Here is a 19,051-nt window from a genome sequence, read left to right on the forward strand (position 1 = left end):
CGACGAAACTGAGCTCTGGGGTGTTTTAGATAAGGAAGTGAGTGCATTCCTAGGTTTTCTGTTAATTAGAACTGTCAGCTAAGTGGTGATCGATAATGTTGAGGGGCCAAAAGTTACCTGGGAGTGTGTTAGTAAGTTAGAATTAACTTTTAACCACACTTTGTCCCGGTCGAGAGGAGGGGATTCTGTTAAGCAATGAAATGACGTCATGTTATTGTATATAAACTGTTGCTTGTGATAATGTGGCAGCGCGCTCCGAGAATAAATTCTGTTACCTATTATTGAAATGGCTGGTCTCCGTCTATTTTATGAAAACAAGAATCTTACAAATTCTCATAAAATAGATTAAGGGTTTTCAATTAATGAAGACACATTGGCATAATTAAATTACAGTAACAACCTGAAACTGGATGTACTGGATATATTCATTCATTAAGCATGCATTTGGGCTCATCATCAATCAATCAAATGTATTTTATAAAACCCTTTTTACATCAGTTGTCACAGTGGCTTAACAGGTCCACAGCCTAAAACCCCAAAGAGCAAGTAATGCACATGTAGAAGCACAATGGCAAGGAAAAACTCCCTACAAGGCAGGAACCTAGGAAGAAACGTAAAGAGGAACCAGACTCAGAGGGGTGGCCAGTCCTCTTCTGGCTGTGCCGGGTGGAGATTTAAGAGTACATGTGGCCATTTAAGATCGCTATCCCAGACGTTTATAAATGACCAGCAAGGCAAATAATAACTGTGGTTGCTGTAGAGGGTGCAACAGTTCAATAACTTAGGAGTTAATGTCAGTTGGCTTTTCATAACCAGGCATTCTGAGAATCAAGGTCAAAACAGTAGGTCAGAGAGAGAGAGACATTTATGTTCAACATGGTCCTTAGCGGAAACAGACAGAGTACACAAGAGATGCTCAGCCACATTTGGAGGAAAATGTAAGTTGAATAATATGCATCTCTTTGTTATCAAAAACCTTCAGCTGTGGAGGTAGATATGCCAATACACAGCTAATATCCTCATTGGAGGAATACATGTTTACATTTGAGCTGGAGTCAAAGTTCATCCATTCGTTCAATCAGAGGCTATTTTAAGGTGCCTATCTCACCTGTAAACCCTGGTTCCTTGTATGGTTTTGGGTGGCTTGACGAAGTGAGGGGGGATCTCCCTCACCCGATGTACGTTCTCTTTTCCGTAGTCACACACCAGCTGCTCTGTGGGACAAACCGAGATTATATAGAATGTGAGAGAGGTACCACAGTCTGTTTAACCTTTTGAATATATGTTCCTGTATATTAAACAACAGCTGTGCATATAATGTACTACAATGAGATAAAGTCTAACTATTCAGGGCCCCTGTCACCCCTCTCTGGCCCCTCTCCAGGATGTGTGTGGCGTTAGGGCTAATTCATTGGTGCTGAGGGATACGTGTGCTGTAGCAGCCTGAGTACAACACAGGGTCCGGGGTAAGGGGACCAGAGAGAAAGGCTGGACTCCTATCAGCGTTCCCTTCCAGACGACCCCTAGCTGGGATAAGACTCACCCACAGAAGGATGGGAGTGTAAGGAAGACAATGAACAGTAAGACACTGGGTGACATGTTGTACCAACAATTATTGGGATTTTTAAAAGGTGTATATGTTAGCTATCTTACCAGAGACAGGACGTTTGTAGTATTTGGGGAAAAAGGAGTGCTCTGGGGGTATGGGCCCAGATATCATGGAGGGACCCTCACACATCACTGAACATCTATTGAAACAGAGACCAATACAGACATTCTAAATTGGGTTAGCTAGCTAGCTAGAGGTTTTTCCACTGAGTTCAGATTTCAGAAAGTAACGTTATGTCGGTAAAAAAGTAGCTAGCTTGCTAGCCAGTTAGAAAAAAACACTCCGACTATGACCTGCTGTTAGAGAAAATGTGGTTGTTAGCTCTTAAACGTTAAGTCCGCTATTTAGCACTACGGTGTTGAACACTAAGCTGTAGTCGGTGAACAGCATTCTCACATACAGTTGAAGTTGGAAGTTTACATACACCTTAGCCAAATAAATTTAAACTCAGTTTAACAATTCCTGACATTTAATCCGGGTAAAAATTCCCTGTTTTAGGTCAGTAAGGATCACCACTTTATTTTAAGAATGTGAAATGTCAGAATAATAGTAGAGAGAAGGATTTATTTCAGCTTTTATTTCTTTAATCACATTCCCACTGGGTCAGAAGTTTACATACATTCAATTAGTATTTAGTAGCATTGCTTTTAAATTGTTTAACTTGGGTCAAACATTTCGAGTAGCCTTCCACAAGCTTCCCACAATAAATCTGGTCAATTTTCGCCATTCCTCCTGACAGAGCTGCTGTAACTGAGTCAGGTTTGTAGGCCTCCTTGCTCGCACACGTTTTTTCAGTTCTGCCCACAAATCTTCTATGGGATTGAGGTCAGGGCTTTGTGATGGCCACTCCAATACCTTGACTTTGTTGTCCTTAAGCCATTTTGCTACAACTTTGGAAGTATGCTTGGGGTATTGTCCATTTGGAAGACCCGTTTGCAACCAAGCTTTAACTTCCTGATTGATGTCTTGAGATGTTGCTTCAATATATCCACATAATTTCCCTCCCTCTTGATGCCATCTATTTTGTGAAGTGCACCAGTCCCTCCTGCAGCAAAGCACCCCCACAACATGATGCTGCCACCCCCGTGCTTCACGGTTGGGATGGCGTTCTTTGGCTTGCAAGTCTCCCCCTTTTCCCTCCAAACATAACAATGGTCATTATGGCCAAACAGTTCTATTTTTGTTTCTTCAGACCAGAGAACATTTCTCCAAAAGTACGATCTTTGTCTCCATGTGCAGTTGAAAACCGTACTCTGGCTTTTTTATGGTGGTTTTGGAGGAGTGGATTCTTCCTTGCTGAGGGGCCTTTCAGGTTATGTCGATATAGGACTCGTTTTACTGTGGATATAGATACTTTTGTACCTGTTTCCTCCAGCATCTTCACAAGGTCCTTTGCTGTTGTTATGGGATTGATTTGCACTTTTCGCACCAAAGTACGTTCATCTCTAGGAGACAGAACGCATCTCCTTCCTGAGCGGTATGATGGCTGTGTTGTCCCATGGTGTTTATACTGGCATACTGTTGTTTGTACAGATGAACGTGGTACCTTCAGGCGTTTCGAAATTGCTCCCAAGGATCAAGCAGTCTTTTGGAGGTCGACACTTTTTTTCTGAGGTCTTTGCTGATTTCTTTTGATATTCCCATGATGAATTTGAAGGTAGGCCTTGAAATGCATCCACGGGTACACCTCCAATTGACTCAAATTATGTCAATTTTCCTATCAGAAGCTTCTAAAGCCATGACATAATTTTCTGGAATTTTCCAAGCTGCTTAAAGGCACAGTCAATTTAGTGTATGTAAACTTCTGGAATTGCGATACAATGAATTATAAGTGAAACAATCTGTCTGTAAACAATTGTTAGGCGAGAAGGTTAAACTGGAAAACCCAACCTCCATCAAAATAAAAAGATGGCGGAGCCGCAAAAGTTCTTCTGTGCAAGGGTGTTAATTTACATAGTGATTCCGGATCAAAAACAACAGTACTGCCATCAAACGTATACCTTGTGGGGCCGCTAAAAACAATGCTGCCCCATCCACAGCACAATCCAAAATGCCTCTCTATGAACTGAAAGAATGACATTTAAGAACAGGAAGCATAAAAATGGTGCACATAGAATAGATCTACCGTTTCTTCGACTTGCTTTCAATGAGAATGAAGGATCTATAACTCAATTTGGTCTGGTCACCCAAAAAGTTACATATTGCAGCTTTAAAAGTAATCCTAGAAGTAATCATATCTTTTTTCCCCAAAAGTATCTGTAATCTGATTACAATATATTTGCTGGTAAAGTAAGGGATTACAGTTACAGTTTATTTATTTGTTTTGTAATCTGTTACTCCCCAGCCCTGAGCCTGAAGGCTACTGCAAACCATAGACATAAACAAGCTTTCGAAAACAGTTATTGGCTACCTCTCTCTTTGTTCAATGACAATTACACAATGACCCCGCCCTTTGTGTCATAATGTTTGCGCATGCTCAGTCCGCAACTCTGTGCTTTCTCCTTCACTGTGCCCTATTGCGCGAGACAGAACGTTCTGAAACTTCGCTCATCGCCCCTTAAAATAAGGTAGGAAATTCATGGCACCTTCAGGGATATTTTATTGTGAAAGGCTCTGACGGAAAAGCCTGTCTATTGGGATTGATACTGAAAATATATTTGACTCATTTGATTGTTGTTTAAATGGCTTAGACGCGTAAAGTGTGGAAGCGAGAATACAGTGTGGTAGGCCTCAGCATAGTAGGGCTGCAGGACATACAGGCCTGTCTGTCTATAAACGGTAGATATCTCAACACTTGTGGTATATTTAAGAATTATTCGGACAAATTAGATTCCTATAACACTAGACTATGCAGGTTGATTATAAGCTATAACATTTATTGTGGGCTATACAATGTAAAATAAACATATTTGATTGCTAACTAGTGCGCATTACGCACAGTATTTCACTTTTAGTGCCAATTACATGTAGTCTCTGAATTTCAGCAGGATATTAAAATGGTTGAGTTGTTGTCAATTTTATTGTAGATTCTGTCATTGTTTTTAGAGACTGTCTATAGTTATAGCGCTATAGATTTTTGTAAACAGAGCAATGCATTGAACTATGAACATTGGAGACCTAGGCTTGCCATTTGTCTATTGCAAAGGGCAATATATGTCATCCCATAAATTACACCCTGTATGATAGTTTCCGTGTTTTTGTAAAATGTTTTGTAAAGTTGAAGGCCCGTTAACAGCATGGTTTGTGCTGCAGAAACAAGGAGGGTTAGGTTTGTCTTCGGGTTGGCACGGTGGACTTTACGCACGCCGGGTTCTGGTGTAACATGCAGCAAATATATAATCCACTCTCGATTGTTGGAGCCACCTGACCTTCTACTGTGTTCAATCATGAGCGTAGTAGACAGTCGGCCCACCAACAGGAATGAAAGTGAAAAAGATTGGGGATTTCAAGTGAAAGTGAAAACATTGTGTGATCGCACAATAGGTGTTTGCTCTTCTTGAACCTTTGTTGCTCTCTGAAGTTCTGGAATCCTATTGCGCCGCCGCCTATGGACAACAAAGAATGACACAAACCTTGCTTATTTTTGTGGTAGTAGTGTCTGAAGCAGTAGGCCTAGACCTAGTAAAATGCCTGATGAGAGAAGGCCTGTAGATAGTTCTAGTAGGTTCAAGTTTAGACTCGTTAAAAGAATGCTATTATTAATCACAATCTAGGCAGTGGTGTAAAGTACTTAAGTAAAAGATACTTTAAAGTACTACTTAAGTCGTTTTTTCTGTATATATAGGTCCATGTACACAGGCTGAATATCAACCCCTATAGGAACATGGCTGTCCTGAAGTGCATGGCGTTGGTTGGAAGGAATGCACTGTTGAGTAGGTCAAGATGTGATGCCACACTCATTAGGCAGGATTAGGCAGCCGCCTATGGCTGCAGATTGACACGGGCAGCATTTTCTGAGCTAAACTGGCCAAGGCGCACCTCCAACAACAATAATTCTGCCCAAAACAATGACAATTTCTCTCAATCAGTGGCATATGGGCATTTTAGGTGAGCGCTGATGCCGCCCTTTGATAAGCAGTGCCCACTTTGTCAAAGGCAGGGGTGCAAAATATTTAGCGTGTCCATTCCCAGCACACCTCTCCAGGGTGCTGTTGGAGAGACGCATCTCTGCAGCGCTCCACCAACGTTCCCTCAATTACAACAAAAATCTAACAGAAATCATGTATCAGATATAGGATATGGTAGAAATAGTATGTGGCCTTTTCTGTAGCCTACAGGCTGGACATAAGTTATGACAGTGTAATTAGACAGACACTTTTTACCAAATGCAGGTTTCTCCAATCAAATAGCCTAACCTAACTGCCGCTCAATCAAATAGAACATTTGTTGTCATGTTAAGAAACAACATATCCTAAAAACAGGACAGGTCAAAGTAGAATGGACAATGTAGAATGGACAATCACAACAGTGAGTTTCACCCCATTGTCATGATCAGGGGTTTCGCCGACACCTTTTGGACGTCTTTTCTTTTGTGCAATTCCAGACCGGCCATGATTTCCGCATCCACGAACATTGGTCTCGCCTATGGCGGCAGAACGGCAAGGACATAGGTGCATGGGTAGCCATAGCTAACCCATGCACCACTGTACATTCAGGCTATATATTCACAAGGTGTAACTTCATTTCCCCCGACCTTATCTCACACATTCCACTACCAGCATGCCACATAGGCCCATCTGGGTTACACTGCATGTGAGGATCTGTTTTATTAATTGCTGAACATTATCAGCCTACATTGTTTGTTAAACATTGGATTAAAAATAGACCATGGTTTAAAAAATGTTTACTACTGAGTAACAAGCATATAATAATGTTTTGTACGCCGTTTATAAGCAGACCTTAAGTAAAGCCTCACCCTCGCCTGTCCCTAGTCAGTCTCTATCACCAAACCAGTGTCTTTGGGCTGACATGATCATTTTTGCAGCTAACTGATCTCCCCAACAATGATGCTTATTTTGTTTGAATGGCATAAAGACTAAGGACTGCTATGGTGAATGATGTCTGGTTGGTAACTACATTTCCCAGGATCCCACTGGATGTGTTATGCCTATCTGTTTTCAGTTGATTTCCTGTCCTGTGCGTAGCTGATTTATGAATGTCGTCGTGACCCCTAGAGCTAGTGAAGTTGTCAGAGAGGGGGCTGTACGTGGGGAGTGAGGAATGGGGGTGTGGGTGGGATCAAGGTAGAGGAAAGTAGGGGTCGAGAGAGGATTTATGTGGGTGGGGGTTGGGTGGGAGTGACGAGGTGTGTGAGGTTAGGTTTGCCAGCGGTAGAGGAGTAAAGCACCCATTTCAAAATGGCGTGGCCATATGAGGTATGGTGTTGAGTTCACCTGGGTTATTTATAGAACAGAGGTTAGGGGGTAGGGGGAGAGGGAGAAGGGGGAGGAGAGGGTGAGGAAGCTGGGAAGAAGGAACTGTTAAGATATTTTATCAAGGTTTAAGATAAATTATTAAATAATTCTACCCGGAAACTTAACCATTAGGGATTAGAGGTTATGTAGCATGAACAAGGAGTAATTCAAAATAATAAACACAGCTCCAACTACGTTGGAGGGGGGAAGAGAGGAATGCATGTGTGTGCCTAACGAAAACAAAGAGGATCCTTAACCTATGTTTGAACCGACCCAGCTTTAACTCTGGAGAGATAAGATAGGACAGGGAGAGCCCCTCCAGGTTTCCCGTATCTGGGGGGGACTGGAACTGTCAGCTGAGTGGTAATAAACTATGGTGAGACTTCAGTAGAAAAAGAGAGAATCCAAATGTTAGTGTGTAAGTATGTACGTAGGTTAGAATGGTATATAAACTAATGTACATGGTATTTTGAGCAGAGCTCTCGGAAATAAACGCTACTGATTCATTTTGAGACTGATCTTTGTCTGTTTTATGCAAATAAGAACCTTACAAATTCTTAGAAACGGACAGTGTTTTGCTTTGATATAATTTAATTGGTTAACGAACATATAGGAATTCAATTCCTCTAACAGGAACTGAGTAAGGAGGGAAGAAAGGGGGCCGGGTGTGTGTCGGTGGGGTGGGTGGGGGGGGGTGATTGATTGACAAAGACAGATTCCACACCATGCTGAGTCTGCAGAATGCCCCCCTTGCATCAGTCAGCTGACTATCATAAAGCCTTTGAGCATAGACAACAGCACTGAGACAGGCATAGAGGACAAAAGGTGTGTCCGTGTGTGTGTTTCTGCCTGTTTGCTAAATTCCCAGTGACACCAGGGTAATCACCACAAAAGCAAATCATCCACCTCACCGCTGTGTCCCCAAATCACCAGATGCTCTCGGTACCACAGTATTGTGTGTGTGTGTTACCAGATCACTATGTTCTCATAGATGGGCGTGTTCTTGTCATCTATAGAGCCTATGACTTTGGGTGATAAACATGTCAGCCAACATGACAGTCATACGGGCCATAGAACAGTGTTATTGTTTTTATTTTTAATAGATTTTTACCCATTTTTCTCCACAATTTTCTTGATATCCAATTGGTAGTTACAGTCCTGTCCCATTGCTGCAACTCCCGTTACGGACTCGGGAGAGACGAAGGTCGAGAGCCACGAGTCCTCCGAAACACCACCCTGCCAAGCCGCACTGCTTCATGACACACTGCTCGCTTAACCCGGGAATTGTATTAATTTAACCTTTATTTAACTAGGTAAGTCAATTAAGAGCATTCTTATTTACAATGACGGCCTACCAAAAGGCAAAAGGCCTCCTGCGGGGACGCGGGCTGGGATTAAAAATATAAAATAAAAATATAGGACAAAAAAACACATCACGACAAGAGAGACACTACGTAAAGAGAGACCTAAGGCAACAACATTGTAGCAACGCATAACAACACAGCATGGTAGCAACACAACATGACAACAACATGGTAGCAGCACAACACATGGTACAAACATTATTGGGCACAGACAACAGCACAAAGGGCAAGAAGGTAGAGACAACAATACATCACACGAAGCAGCCACAACTGTCAGTAAGAGTGTCTGGAAGCCAGTCGCACCAATGTGTTGGAGAAAACAACATAAAACAGGAGACCGGAATCAGCGAGCATGCGCCCAGCCCTCCACAAGGAGTCGCTAGAGCACGATGGGACAAGGACATTCCGACCGGCCAATCCTTCCCCTAACCCGGACGACGCTGGGCCAATTGTGCACAGCCTGGGACCGAACCTGGGTCTGTAGTGACACCTCAAGCACTGCGATGCAGTGCCTTAGACCGCTGCGCCACTCGGGAGGCCCCATAGAGCACTGCTTTATCAGTTTTGAGCACACACCCCTTGGTTCAATATTAGAGTAATAGTTGCAGGCCCTTCCCTGGAGACGCGTTCATGGGGAATTGATCATGTGTTCTGACAAATGTGAAGAGCTCAGAGGAAAGGGACAGTTTGATTGCCTGGCTTTAGAGTCACAGTGCTACATGGACTGTGATGATAACCATGCCAGTATAGGGCATGCAACTAAGAGAACTTAAAGAGACTGCTTCGGCTATCCTTTCCAAAACCACTTCCAACAAAAGGCAGCACCTAATACTCAATACAAATTCACAAAGATATCCAGTCCAGTTACATGAGACAGACCAAGTACAGAGTACAGACACCACCATCATTGTTGTGAATACAGAGATTGCATGCCAAAGTCTTCTGTCCTTCCTTCCCCACATCTGAAGAGTCATGTCAGACAAAGGCGGAGAGAAGGCGAGCCTGGTGAGGAAGGAGGGGGAGAGTCCAGCAGCACAGGCCAGTCAGAACAAAGGAGCTCCCTGTGTGCCATGTTGCCACAAGGGTGAGTGAGGGAGGGAAGGAGGTGGGGGAGATACGGAGGTGGGTGAGAGAGGGAGGTGCGTAGAGAAAGATGTTATCAGGGTCCCCTCGGCTATCTGAATCGATTGATCAATCTACCTGTATCTGTCATTCCAGAGAGTAGGCTTTGTCCTAACAGTCTTAGACCGCCTTGTCCTTGTCTCCATTCCTTCATGACTTCTGATTTGAAAGGACTTGATCGGTCACATGATATGCCCAATATGACAAGCCACTAATCTGAAAGGTAGGAAGGTATGTAGGAGTGTTGGGACACAGCCCCTGGACACCAGCAATAGCACAAAGAGACACACTGCCATGGCAAAGTCACCTTCATGCACGCATGCACACACCGGTAAATTATCCTAGCAGAGACTCAGGGGACCCTGGTGACATCATAAAAGCTAGCGTAGTGCAGTTGTGTGCAGTGGTGATAGTTGCTGACTAGCCAAACCCTGGCTTAGGCTTACTGTCGCTCAACAGCACATAGTAGAGCGAATGCTGTGGTGTATACTGTGATTGCTATGTCATACATCTTCTTCCACTTCACGCTAACCGTTTCATTCCCAGGCAGCAAGCTACTAACAATGCTGACTTAGGCAAAAGTGGCAAGATTTTAAAGGCACAGTTCACCCAAAAATCAACTAACTAATCATACCATGGCCCCATTCAGGCTGTCCCTAATATGGTGCCATGTGGTTCCTTGTTTAGAGAGATGATTACCTGGTATACCAGTAGTCAAAACACAAGTCAATACCATTAAGTTAAACCATGCTAGCTAGCGGTTCGCTAATGGACTGATGCTAGGAGAAAATGGAGTTAAACTAATTGGCTGGGCTAAAGTGGGGATGTAGGGGAAAGCGACAAGCAATATATCACAGGCCCAGTAGACCAGACCAGGCAGGGCCAGTGTAGCTGGCAAGGCCGTCAGTACTTCACAGTACGTTGGCTTTACAAAACACACCTTCATAAAGGCTTCAACAAGATTTTGGATACTACTTTAGTATGAAGCAATGTATTGACCATTCATACTGAATAGTCTAGTATGCTAGTGTGGATATTATTTAGGACACAGTCAAGGAATGTATGAGGGACTTACCAAGGGTAAGTCATTAGTGGGCCTGTAGATCCTCTAGTTAGTAGGCGCTGTGTGGTGTGTGTTTGCTTCTGTTGAAAACCTTTCTAGAGCAGCGTGAGGTGTGTGTGTGACTGTGAACGCATAGATGGACGCTGTGTGGACACTGTGTGTATGCCTAGATGCTGTGTGTGTTTGCTTCAGTTCAAAGCCACTTCACTATAACACAGCAGTGTTCTGTGTGAAGTCATAGGCAGTTACTGTGTTGGACCTATTTTGCATAGAAGTAATGTGATGTTTTGCTTGTGTGCTGGAGGCTGTGCTCCATTTGTACAGAATTTTGCCTCCTGTGACTCAGAGAATTATTGTTGTACTATCAGAGATACACCCAAACCTGTCTCTCTCTCTCTCCACAGTCACCATGGCTGTTCCTCCTGCATACTCAGACCTGGGAAAATCTGCCAAAGACATCTTCAGCAAGGGCTATGGTAAGTCAGTAAATCCCCCAGACCCCCACCCACCACCACCACACGCAAGGAGAAAGGGAGGACACAATTACATATTTCATGTGTTTGTAAGCTCTTAGGATCACTCCAACCTATGTCTCTCTCCTCTCTTTCTCTCCTCTCTTTCTTTCTCTCTCTCTTGCTCTCTCCCTCTGAGACCATAAACCTCAGCTGGTCATCAAGGACTCTGTGACCTCTTACATTATTTACGACCCCATGGGTCAGCGGATGGGGACTGGGACTGTTTTTAGGCTTGTTTCATGCTCATTTATATTGAGTCAAACAGTGTCTCTTGTCATCGTTGTTTCATACCATTAGATCTACTTTTCTGCAAATGTTCTTGTTTCACAACTGTAAAGCTTGGATGACCCTCAATGAAAACCGTCATGTAAATTATGCATCCAATAACGAAGGGCTACAGAGAAGTATCCCAAATCAAATGGGGTCTGCTCCTCTATTTTTTATGAATAGAGACATGATTTTTCTTTTCCCCCTCTTTTCTTTCTCTTTTCCCCTCCAGGCTTTGGAATTGTGAAACTGGACCTAAAGACCAAGGCCCAGAGTGGAGTTGTAAGTACAACCTCTCTCTCTATCTCTCTCTTTCACATTTATTGAATTCCTCTGTTTTTATACATTATGTTTCTTGGAGTTTGGTGAGAGCGTGGTTGTCCTATGTTTGTTTTGCATACAACCTTCCCACAACTTTCTGGGAATGGTGCAGGATACCCAGCTAGCACATGACGTTCTGACAACCTTAGGTGGGAATTTCAGTACTTCAGCATAACATTTTCTGCAGGTTTCCTCATGGTTCTATTTTAAAGTCATGTTCTCAGAACATTAAGAAAACTTTACATAAAAACCACAAGAAAACATTAACGTTCAAAGAATGTTCTAAGAATCTTATTTAAAAACATTCTGTTCTCAGTGTCAACAAAAATGTCTATCTTCTACCTTAAGTGTGTTCAGGTGTGTTGACTGCATCCACTAATTGGCCACACCTGATCTTAATGAGTGCTTGTTTCCTTTGAAATGGGGTCTGTTTGAATAGACTGAAATGAACAGCTTTGTATGAGTAAAAAAAAAACATGGCATGCTAGCTCCATCATGGTGGTGCAGTGGACTAATTCCATGGATAGAGAACAGAAGATGATAGGTTCTCAGAACGTTATTTAATTATCTTAAAATAACCTATAAAACCTCACAGGAAAACTTTCAGGGAACCATAGTAAAACATTCTCAGAACATCCCTGCAACCTAAAAATGAATGTTCCCAGAACATTTTCACTTCTATTCTCAGAATGTTTAAAAAAAGTTTTGCCGGTCAGGAAACGTATTGCTTCATTCCCAGGACCAATGGGAAACCAAAAACCCACAACTTCCCTATGAACCAAATGTGCCACCTGTGTGCCTCTCTAAGCTAAAATATATTTACCCGGGATTGCCATGCAACACTCATTGATCAGATGTGTAATATTTGAGAAATACTAACACACACATTCACATTACATTGTGGTGCTGGGGATGATAAAAAACAAGTTTTCCAATTAATTTATCACAGATGTGTAACATTTACATTTAGGCCACACCCATGCAATAGTCTGTGTGTTTGTGTAGTCTAGCCTTACAGTATAAGCTGCATGTCTAGACCCTAACCTCAGGGCTGAACAGGAAAGTTGAAATGGCTGACTCACTGTCTGTGTGTCTCTGTGTGTGTGTGTGTGTGTGTGTGTGTGTGTGTGTGTGTGTGTGTGTGTGTGTGTGTGTGTGTGTGTGTGTGTGTGTGTGTGTGTGTATGTGTGTGTGTGTGTGTGTGTGTGTGTGTCTGCCAGAGAGTCTGACAAGCTGTCGAACCCAGTCAGCTTGGCAGATCACTGTCGGGACTACAATCTACCTATACATTAGAACAAAATGGATACCGCCCATAGCATTGCTGCTCCCTAAATACTTTGTGTTATATTCTCTTAAAAGATGTCAGGGGCAACAATACTGTGTGTAGGATTATGTTGTTTTTTGTCATTTTCTTCATATTTCGGCCTGTACATATTTTGGATATGGTCGATTCCAGAGTTATGGACATTACATTTGCGGTCAAAATCACAACTTTAATGTCTCACAGAATGGACAAACAAAATGTAAATGTTGATGTGTATGTTTATAGTACCCCTTGGGGGGAGTGTATAGCCCCCCAGCAGACTTCTAAATATTGGCATGTTGGAGAAACAAAGCAAATAAGAAGAGTTCTGGATGTTACATGAAATGGACAAGCTTTTTGTGGAGAGTGAACATATTAGCAAACGTCTGTGAGTTTGTAATTATTAGGTCCAAACATGGATAGCCATTTTGAAGGAAAGGCATGGTTGAACACAAAAATGATCATTTTGAAAATATTGTTATTTCCATTCTTACTTTAGAGAGGGAAAACTAATTTTATGGATGTTACACCCTCCATTATGCTGTTATGTTAGTCTGAAATAAACATTCAAATCGTAAAGATTTCATTATCAAAATCTATCATTACACATTTGTTGTCATTTGGATGGTTTTTCCAAGGTCAGCAGAAGGCATAGTACTTTAGGATTGCACAATTACAGGTAGCCTGAATAGGCAGGTCCTGATTTTTTCCCCTCCACTTTATATATATCAAAATGAACCTTTACCAGTTAAATGTAGACATAAATATATATATTTTTTATATTACACATTTTCTGAAATATGCAAATTAGACAATATAAATGTGCCTATACTGCCACCTTTCTGGACACTGGATAAAGTCTGTATATTTTGGGGGGCTTTCATTTGAAGAAGAAAAGAACACTCCAGGAATATTCAAAGATTGTTGAAAATCACTATTTTATTATCGTTCTATCTAAAATAAAAATTTAAAACAGTACTGCCATGTATGAGAAATGCATTTCAGCATATATTTTCAGAGAGAATCTTAGCTAGAACACGTAATTTTCAAGATATCAACAATTGCTTCAGTACATCCCAGAACAACCACACAAAATGTGGTGAAGGTACAATCTTCTGAAGATCCATCCCATCCACCACCGTAATGGAAGTTATGGATATTATAACAATGAAAAGAGAGAAACCAATTATAGACCATATGCAACCGTGAAAGTTATCTTTACAGAGACAGTTTCAAGATGATCCGATGTAAGGTGCATGTTTTACAAAAACGTTTCCTTAAAACGTTATGGACGTTACATTGTCTGTGCCATTCACACCCCTGTCATTACAAGACTGCGGAAGACACAAACACAACTCAAGACACTTCAATTTGGTCTGTATTGTTTCATTAACATCTCATCTGAATCTCATATGGGGTGGGGGGGGGGGGACAGCTGTGAGGGGAAAAACAAGCAATGTGAGCCCTTTCTAAAAGCCATGAAATATGATTGACTGAAAAGCCTTTTTTGAGACTTACTCTAAATGGTCAAAATTCATGCAATTTCCTTCTTAAACTTTTCAAATAAAACCTAAACTCCAACAAAACCTTAAGCATAATGAACGTGGTTTCATTTGGGCATGCTCATGTTGACCTTTCCATGGAATTGCCCGTATCTATATCAGCCTTTTGGATAGCTCATCTTCCTCTCCCTGCGATTGAATTGAATCACAAAGCAGATTTCATGAAATACACTTTACTTGGACGATCATTTCCCCCAAAAGTCAAGCGTGTCCTGTAAATGAGATGTTGTATATCTATGATTCACAGTTCATACAAGCTGGTGCAGCTTTGGTATCTCTGGTACATACATTATGTGCATTAGAATCTTCTTTTCTGAAAGAGTGGAAAAGTGATTGAATGTGAATATCTGTATGGTTCTGACCTAACGATATCTGCCTCTCTCTTTCTCTGCCTTTTTTCTGCTTCCTCTCTGGACTTCATTGTCAGATGGTAAGGGTGTGAGTGTGTGTGTGTGTGGAGAAGGCTTTTCCTCCCTGCAGCCGTTCTTGCAGCAGTGTCCCAGCTGATTGATTGATACCATTCCCCTTGCACTGCTAAGCCCATAATGACAGGCCATAATGACAGATATTTAGACTGGTCTAACTGGCCCGGTTACTGGTCTACAGGTTACTGGTCTACAGGTTACTGGTCTGCCAGTGACCAGATGACTGGCTTGAGCATCTACCACTATTCTAAACGGTAGCTGCTGACATGTCAGTCATGCAAACCTGAGAGGAATTGCTTAGCAGAGATGTGGTAGGGGTACTTATCTCTTTCCCTGTCTATTTATCTTCACCTCTGTATCCCCCGTCTCTTTCTCTCATCAGTGAGGAGTTTGCTAAGCTCTCTTTAGCAGCCTCCTGTAACAGCAGTTCCCCATTCTCTTCTACCTTTTCTCTCCTATGCTCCAGTTTCTTCTGCTGTGCTCTTACTTTTCTGCTGTTAACCATCCCTCATTTCCCTCTTCCTCACCCGCCACTCTCCTTCCATCTCTCAGGAGTTTGCGACCTCAGGCTCCAGTAACACAGACACAGGGAAGGCAGCAGGTAACCTGGAGACCAAATATAAGGTGAAGGAGCTGGGCCTGAGCTTCAACCAGAAATGGAACACAGACAACACCCTGACCACCGAGGTCTCCATAGAGGACCAGGTGAGTTTGAAACCAGTTTAGCCCAAAATCAGGTTACACCGCACCAAACCAGCTCCTGACAGCACTTGATGTTAACTCATTGAACACCCGTATGTAAATGCTTCCAATAGACTCTGAACATTAAACTCAAAGTTTAGTCAGTAATATTATTACCCCTATTGTTCTCATTGTTCTCATTGTTCTGTGTCTGCTGTTCACCAATATGTAATCACTGGAGGCTGCTGACGGGAGGACGGCTCATAATAATAGCCGGAACGGCGTTAAATGGAATGACATCAAACACCTAAAAAAAAGTGTGTTTGATGTATTTGATACCATTCCACCTATTCCGCCCCAGCGAGTAACCACGAGCCCGTCCTCCCCAATTACGTTGTCACCAACCTCCTGTGTATGTACTGTATCTCCTTCTCTGTCCTGTGTTTCTGTAGTTGGCTAAGGGCTTGAAGCTGGCTCTGGACACATCGTTCGTGCCCAACACTGGGTAAGTTAATCGCTCGCTGGTCAATCATTACCTCCCTCCATATGCCTTAGTGGTGCACACGAACATGAAGGATTTTGAAATAAACAGCACCAGTAAAGGGAGTAAAACGGTCACTTGGGCAGTTTTTTTTCATCCGTTGTCAAATTGGGTAACATAATGTCACAGCAATCCTGACACCCTCTCTACGTTCCTCCTGTCCCCTTCCCCTCTGTCTGCAGTAAGAAGAGTGCCAAGCTGAAGACTGGTTACAAGCGGGACTTCATCAACCTGGGCTGTGACCTGGACTTTGACATGGCCGGCCCCACGGTCCATGCTGCTGCCGTGCTGGGCTATGAGGGCTGGCTGGCTGGGTACCAGATGGCCTTCGACACAGCCAAGTCCAAACTGTCCCAGAACAACTTTGCCCTGGGATACAAGGCTGGGGACTTCCAGCTCCACACCAATGTGTGAGTACCACTACACCTAACCCTGACTACTGTCCAGCAGAGGTTGTTTTGTGTTTGCGCAGAGTTGTTTTCTCCATGCACAATTTTTGTTGTCATGATCCACAGGAAGTTGATTTAAGAGCTATGTAGTACCCTACTGATGAAGCCCATGGTGTTTTGTCCTTTCAGTAACGACGGTACAGAGTTCGGTGGCTCCATCTACCAGAAGGTGAACTGCCACTTGGAAACAGCCATCAACCTTGCCTGGACGGCCGGCAGCAACAACACACGCTTTGGCATCGGAGCCAAATACCAGCTGGACAAGGACGCTTCCCTGTCTGTGGGTACCACAACCACACATACAGAACCACATACCAGTCCATAGTGCCAGAACAAGAACCACACAACCATCCAAATACACGCTTGTCTCACCTCTTTGTGTCTGTCTGTCTCCCCCTGCAGGCCAAAGTCAACAACGCCAGTCTGATTGGAGTCGGCTACACACAGGTTCTCCGGCCAGGTAACTCAAAACTGACCTTTACACCAGATGACTAGCTGCATCTGTCTATATCTACACACCTTGCCTATTAGTACCACAGGAGTTGGTTAGAAGAAAGGAAGAGGTGATGTCTATGCTCTATATATGAAAAGAGCTGTACTTTGTGTGTTAAGACTGGTGTCTCTCTCTGTAGGAGTGAAGCTGACTCTCTCAGCTCTGATCGATGGGAAGAACTTCAACGCAGGCGGCCACAAGGTTGGCATGGGCTTTGAGCTGGAGGCATAAGGATGGAGGGGAGAGGAGAAGAGGGGGATGGGTGAAGGAAGGGAAAGATCCCGAATCTGACAAAACACACATACACATACACACGCACAGAGAGAGTGTGTCTTTTGGCCTTAACCCTACAGCCCTTAGCACCCTCTGAGACCCCCAGTACTATATTAAAATGGACAGACTGTCGAGAACCAAGTTGTTTTTTGGTTAGCTTTAGGTTCACCATCTCTCTGTATTATCTCCTTAGCAATACCACTACGTAAGGGACATCTGTCATGCCATGGCACTGGAGCAGGCAGCCAGTGAGCAAGTCTCAAATGACACTCTATTCACCAGGAGTTTACTAATTCACATAGGGCTCTGATCAAAAGTGGTGTACTGTATGCAGAACAGTGTGTTTGAAACAGACAAGTCTGAAGTCAACCTTTTGTTCCACTTCCTCCCCATAAGCAGACATATCCTCTTTTCTGTGTGTGCACCTTTTTAGTAGGGTTTGATTGTGTGGTATACTTTCCCTTTGCCTGAGATCATGTGTTTAATCTACTTTTGACTTGTGACAAAACATTTTTTAGATTGACAGTGTACTTCGGTTTGTGTATTTGTGGTACACTATTGATTCGATCAAAGCCAGAGGGGAGTTGTTTTCAAGGAATAACTTATTTTTTAAATGTCATGATGTTCCGTTGTCCCAGACCTTTTACAGGCCTGTTTGTGGAAGGATGTCCACTTTCAGTGATACATAAACAGGGACACATTGACACGAGCATACTGCAATAAAATGGGTGGCTAATAACTTGAAAATGAGACGGGTTGAGTTTCTGTTTCCAAATCAGGGAAATATCTGTAGTACAGAGAACTTGGAAGATTCCACCTTGACAGTAAGATTTGTTGACTGACTTGTATTCCCATTCCAGAACATAAAGCAGTGTAACAATAGCTGAATGTTCTGCCCAGAGCCATACATTTAGAAAGTTAGGCCAACATTCTGTTACATAGCATTGTTTAAATATTCCCCATGTAATGTTAAGGAAGCTAACATGGCTGCCATAGAATGTTTAAGTGTCATGTAAATGCATCAACATGCAGAAACCGCATTAGCCTACTAAATACATGGTTCTGGTTCTGCCTAATGTCCCACTGTTTTCTCAATGTCTCCTGTTACTTCTGTTTTGACCATTTCAACTCTCTGTGTGTAAGTATCTCTGATTGCCAAACTAATACCCCATACATTTCTCCATTTGAATTCTCTTATTTTGGTTTAGAGTTTTGAGAAGGCATACAGGCATGGTGGATATCTTCCTTACCTCTTTGTAATTATTTTTTTTTTGTATTTTATTTTCGGGAACTCTACTACTATCATGCAATTTTGTGTCTGCTGTGCTTGGGAGAGGGAAGGTTGTCAATAGTTGAAACCTCAAACTGGAGTTCATGGAATAAAGAAGAATTTCAAAATCTTTGTTCTTGTTTTCATGCACATTTTGTCACTTGAGAAATACTGTACCAAACATCTTGGTTAGATGTAAGATCTTGGCAAAACCGTCAACATTAATTACAGATTTCTTGAGTTATCTTCGATTCATTTGGACTATTTTGACAAAGTGTACTGGCTACGGCGTCAAACAGTAATATTGCAGCTTTTTCCTTGTTTTTCAAGCAAAGGTATTTTAAGGGAGTCTGCGAGCACAGACTTTCACTTCGCTTAG

General features: G+C 42.6%; 1 protein-coding gene across 4 annotated transcripts; it reads left to right on the plus strand.

Moving 5' to 3' along the window:
- The first annotated feature begins 4,038 nt into the window (after positions 1–4,038).
- On the plus strand, positions 4,039–18,802 carry LOC110525814 (voltage-dependent anion-selective channel protein 2). 4 transcript variants are annotated; one of them, XM_036979951.1, is made up of 11 exons: positions 4,053–4,176; positions 9,356–9,471; positions 10,977–11,048; positions 11,587–11,636; positions 14,968–14,970; positions 15,518–15,670; positions 16,099–16,151; positions 16,370–16,597; positions 16,766–16,916; positions 17,039–17,096; positions 17,269–18,802. In XM_036979951.1, exons 1-11 carry the CDS (start codon positions 4,082–4,084, stop codon positions 17,358–17,360), a joined length of 1,071 nt encoding a protein of 356 aa, XP_036835846.1. In that variant the 5' UTR covers positions 4,053–4,081; the 3' UTR covers positions 17,361–18,802. The 4 variants fall into 4 exon arrangements, with proteins under 4 accessions (XP_036835848.1, XP_036835850.1, XP_036835846.1 ...); XM_036979953.1 differs by lacking the exon at positions 9,356–9,471 and having other exon boundaries at positions 4,039–4,176; XM_036979952.1 differs by lacking the exon at positions 14,968–14,970.
- The last annotated feature ends 249 nt before the right edge of the window (positions 18,803–19,051 follow it).

Source organism: Oncorhynchus mykiss, chromosome 6 (assembly GCF_013265735.2).
Source record: "Oncorhynchus mykiss isolate Arlee chromosome 6, USDA_OmykA_1.1, whole genome shotgun sequence".
NCBI classification, from domain to species: domain Eukaryota; kingdom Metazoa; phylum Chordata; class Actinopteri; order Salmoniformes; family Salmonidae; genus Oncorhynchus; species Oncorhynchus mykiss.